Genomic DNA, 5,326 nt, shown 5'->3' on the forward strand with positions numbered 1-5,326 from the left:
CCCAGCGGTCGATGAACCGCCCCTCGAAAATCCGGCTTGGATTTCTACACACGGATCTTCAACACATTTGCGCGCCGGAAGTTGAGAAATTGTGGCCGCTCGCTCTTCTCTTTTGCCCCAATGGTTGTTGTCAATTTCACACAAGCCCCATTTTGCTCCCCCGCGTCTACACAGTCCTCTAAAAACAGCAGCTTGTGTGAAATTGACAGGTACCATCGGGGCAAAAGGGAAGAGCGCTTGTGGGAAATCGGTTGTGTCTCTGCTGTGACTGAAGAACTTTGATCGAATCCTGAAAACTTCACCTGCAAAGATTGCCCGCTTTACAGAAGTTATTCCAAGCGCTGTGGCTTTCTGGCTGTAAAATCATCAGATTTACTAGCCAGAAGTTTAAATACAACAATGTGTGTAATATGACAATATACATGAAGGGAGAGAGCTTCAACTTTTGCAAACTTTTGGGAGGAGAAAAAGAAAGCTCGGGAGACAGGGCCCAGATGTGTGTTAGCAAAAGTACACAATATAATGGGCTGAGTATCCGGTTTTTTAACATAGGTCTTGTTTACAAAAATAAGGCATAGGTATAAATATGACATGAAAGCACAGATCCTACTTTCTTTCAGAACACTTACAAAACATGTTAATATTAAGGATGGATCCCTGACTCATAACTATTTTTCCAACTTTTGGAGCATATTTATACTTCAACTGCCAGACACCCTGGCTGTTAATAACTTTAACAATTAACTCTTTTGAAACAGGGTTGATACACTGTCACTGTCCTGCCCTTAAGTTCCACATTTTTTATCCTCACCAGGACCTCGTGAGGTAGGCTAGCCCAAGGCCAACTAGCCTACCTCACAAGGTCCTGGTGAGGATAAAAAGTGTGGAAGGGACCCTATACACCACTCCTTTCCCCAAAGGCAGGATAAAAACAGGATGCCAAAATGCACTAGAACATCATTTATGGATTACTGCATAGCTTAGATTCCGGATTCTCATACACGTAAAACAACTTGACACCAAGAGGCTTATGTGAAGTCCTAGTTTTGTAGGATTTAATATCTAAACCACCAAGTCAACTATGATGACCTAGTCCCATTCCCTCACTCAGACATAGGATTCCCCCCTTTTTTTCCCTTCCTTTCTGAGCAGTCCCTTTATCTATTTTCTTTTCCTGAACTTGAGGGAAAAGACAAGATCACCCTCTTTAGCTTAAACTTCTGAAATGGCACACACGAGAGGCTTTAGAACATTCAAAAATAAACAAGATATTTTATTCAATGTAGAAGTTGAGAAATGGAGGTCTTCACTGACCCTTCCACTCCTCTTTGCTAATCTTCCCAGTCCTCTGTCAGTGATAAACTGAATTCTCTTCAGCAGTCAGTTCCCAAGTCTTTCTACTCAGCTGACACTAACCAATCAAATCCCTTTGAGCAGCCTGTCACTCAAGGCTCTCTGGTTCTGTGAGGCATTAACAGTCCTTCACGTTTACACAGCACTTGTTGTTGTTCAGTCGCACAGTCAAGTCCGACTTTTCGCGACTCCATGGACCAGATCACACCAGGCTTCCGCCGTCCTCTAAAGTTGGCTCAATTTTATGTTTGTTGCATCTATAACACTGTCTAACCATCTCATCCTTTGCCGTCCCCGTCTTCTTTGACCTTCAATCTTTCCCAGATTATACAGCACTTATGAGCCTTTAAAGCGCAGTCTGCCACACCAATCAAATCCTAAACAATGTTTGGGTTTTTTTAATCTGTAGGGCAGATCTAAAACTCCATTTGGTTGGATGGATCTAAGGAGGTAGTGAGCTGCGGTGGCTCAGAGGTTAAGACACTGAGCTGCAGACTGGAAGGTCTGTAGTTTGGCAGTTCAAGACCTGAGTACTGCATGACGGAGTGAGCTCCCATCTCTGGCCCCAGCTCCTGCCAATCTAGCAGTTCAAAAGCAAGAAATTGCAAGTACTGCTTCGGTGGGAAGTTAACAGCATTCCGTGTGCCTTGGCATTTAGTCATGCCAGCCACATGACCACGGAAAATGTCTTCAGACAGCGCTGGCTCTTTGGCTTGGAAACAGATATGAGCACCGCCCCCTAGAGTCGGATTCGACTGGCTTTCAAGCAAGGGAAACCTTTACTAAGGAGGTAGAGTCCCAATGCAGTAACTGTTATTTCTGCTATACAACTGAACTGGTTATTTTCCACTGTAAAGGATTTCAGTATGCAGACAGACACACATCACTTGCATCCATATACAGTAACAGCTAGTGGTAGTTTTCAGCTGAATACTGGAATTTCAGGTTATGTGCAATGCTGGTCTATTTCTGTTACCAACTCTGAAAGTTTTCCCATGCCCCTTCCTACCCTCTATTCAGTTACCTTCCATCTAGAACATATTAACCAATACGGAAACTTACTGTTGTATCCGATGTAAAGTTCTTTCCACTCAATGAATTACCTTGATTTGGTCAGGGCCTCTTGAGCTGTGGCCCTTAAGAACTAGCTACCCTCTCAGATTTGACTGTACAGGCCACATGCTGACAATAAAAACATTTTTCTTAAACTGGCTTTTAAAGTGTAGCATTAATAGTCTTAATGGGAGGGCTTCTAGTGTCCTGGCCCCACTGGGGGACCTCCTGATAGCACCTGGTATTTTTGGCCACTGTGTGACAGAATGTTGGGCTGGATAAGCCATTGGCTTTCTCTTACGTTCTTATGTACTGTATTGGTTTGAGGACAGATGTCAGCATGGACCATGTACATACAGCCTGCCAAGTGCACCCTATACCTATATTAGATATCTTGCAAAAAAATGGATCAAGCTTTCATGTACACCAGAATTTTCATTTGAGGTAAACAAGACACTGGAATGGCAAAACTGCTGGAAATCCCAAGTCTGCAAATTTTAACAAGAGGGAGAACATCTTTTTCCAACAGTTCTGCCAGCACCTCAGTTATTGTTTTATACCCTGCACAGACTAACACAACTGTCTGTATCACACCATCTCTGCTTCAACTTAATACTGTTAGGAATCAGTTGATTTTACAGCATGCCGAACAACATGTTTTTCTTCTCCTAACTCCCCCCCCCCACTTTTTGGTTTAATATCTGATCTAAAGGACAGCTTAATCCAAGAATATGAGGGAAAACACAAAAACAGTTCATATTTTTGTTTCCATGTTTTATTCAGCAGTTCTTGGTTACCACACTCTACTTGGGAAATATGAGAGGTAACTGACCAAAACCTTTGCCATGCAGGTGATCCACATGACAGAAGCAATGTTTAAATACCTCTAATGGGTATAGTGCAGCATTCACAGGTATGTGATTTAGATGGATGCTCCAGGCACAGGCACATAAATGTTGTTCCCCACTCACATGGACTGCCTATGAAGGGAAAAGGTTTTTAGCAACAATTACGGGCTGTGAGTTACATGTAAAGCCCAAGGTGCAGTCATTCAAGAAGAACATTTGTGCTGTCTTGTAAATTCAATTGCCGCCACCCCATAATATCACCAAGATGTCAGATGCAAAGCTGGGTACCCATTCTCCCTCTTTCTACAGCATACTCTGTCTCTTCTATCCCACTCTGCGCAATTTGCAAAAATACATGGGACCAAAGTTGGATGTGAGGTGGGGAACAACAAGCTCTCCAAGTCGGCAGTTTGGAAAGAAAGAAAACGTGTCCTGAAATAGTCTCCGGAAAATGCTCAAGTCTTCAACATGGACATCAATGTTGTATTGGATGTTTAGTAACTCCACTGCTCTCTCAACCACGCACTCATTTTGTAGCTGAGATAAGGAACACGTCGAGTAAACCACCTCTCCTCCTGGCTTGGCAGCAAGGATCCCAGCACTGGAAACAGAAAAGAAGAAAAGTTTGTTAGGGGGAATGACCTAAAGCTGACATGAGCCACTTGCTCATCAGTGTATCATGTAACAATACAAAGAGCACACAGAAGCCCCAGAAGCCCCAGAGGCCGTGGCCCATTACTCTGACCTAAATCCCACTGTCCACTGTTCTCCCACCACAAGGGAAACCATTTAAATTCACAGAATCAGCCTCTTCCCATATCCCACTAATGTATCACTTACGCCATCATTTTGATGAAGCATCATCCTTTTGCTCCTTCTACAATGCACCTGTAATTTTTAAATTTCCCCACACCTGAGAGCATTGCTCCCCTCACCCCATTATGTTGTCATGTTCCGAGCTGTATTTTGCAAAAAGTCAGTTGATACTCCTGAATAATTATATTCCTATACAGATTCAAGTCCAATAGCACTTTGGAGACCAACAGGAGGAGTTTCAGGGTATAAGCTTTCAAGAGTCAAACCTCTCTTCATCAGACATGAGTAGATAAAGGAAGCTTCGACTCTCAAAAGCTTATATCCTGAAACTCCTCCTGTTAGTCTCTAAGGTGCCACTGGACTCAAACCTAACTGTTCTACTGCAGACCACCATGGCTAACCCCTGAAACTAAGTCTGGCTGGATCCTCAGCCTTTAATCTGCCTGGTCACTCATCAGTGGGAAGTAAGAATATTTAGAAGACCAGGGAAGGATACAGTAAAGTGCATGGCTGTTCCATTTGTTAAAACCACAAGACAGATATGTGGGGCAGACAAACAGACAAGCAAGCAGTTCTGTGGGCTAGTGACTTCTGTGGACTTCTCTGTCAGGCCATGAGCCCTGTTTGACTACACAGTTTAACCCTCTTCATGGTATAACAGAAACAGACTAGCATGGCTCAGCAGCTATTGCATAAGGTCAGGATCACTCACATGAGCAACTCCAGCTGGAGCATTGGCAACATCTGACGCTCTCCTTTCCTCATGTTTTTGAATATATTATTGTCCTCTTCCATGACTGAATGCCGGTCATTTGTACATGGCACATCCACAAGCACCTGCATGAGAAAAAATTCCTTCAACTTAAAGTCACAAGCTTTCTCTCCACTCTTCCCCAAAACCTCTTGCTTATTTCCTCCCAGCCATACATATCTAGGCAGGTTTCTTTTGACCTGTTTCTTCTGTAGGACTATTTTTCTATAGCTGCGAGGAAATTGGCTGAGGTTTTTCTTATAAAGCTAAAACAAGAATTCTTAGGTTTCTTCGCAATAAGTATTAGTGGACTACAAGAGGGGGACCCGCGATACTCGCAGGGGGGGGAGAAGAGCTCCGTCTCCTCCACACACCCCGCTCAATCTCCCCGAGGCGGCGGAGGCGAGTCCGCCCCCCCCCCCGGCTCCAACCCGGCAGGGCTCCGCGACGGCGAGGCCGGTCCTCCCCCCCGCCCGGCTCCGAGGCGGAGGCGGAAAGGCCAGTC

At 44.3% G+C, this 5,326-nt stretch overlaps 1 protein-coding gene across 1 annotated transcript in view; it reads right to left on the reverse strand.

Moving 5' to 3' along the window:
• Window positions 1–3,180: 3,180 nt before the first annotated feature.
• The window catches only part of NSUN4 (NOP2/Sun RNA methyltransferase family member 4), a 7,874-nt gene continuing 5,728 nt past the window's right edge, over window positions 3,181–5,326 (reverse strand). The window contains exons 5-6 of the mRNA XM_015421958.1: window positions 4,783–4,907; window positions 3,181–3,855 (exon numbers count right to left, since the gene is read on the reverse strand). Of these exons, the coding sequence (XP_015277444.1) occupies window positions 3,579–3,855; window positions 4,783–4,907 (402 nt within the window). The 3' untranslated portion in view covers window positions 3,181–3,578. The remainder of the gene's footprint in view (window positions 3,856–4,782; window positions 4,908–5,326) is intronic.

Source organism: Gekko japonicus, unplaced genomic scaffold (genome assembly GCF_001447785.1).
Source record: "Gekko japonicus isolate JY-2015 unplaced genomic scaffold, Gekko_japonicus_V1.1 scaffold75, whole genome shotgun sequence".
NCBI classification, from domain to species: domain Eukaryota; kingdom Metazoa; phylum Chordata; class Lepidosauria; order Squamata; family Gekkonidae; genus Gekko; species Gekko japonicus.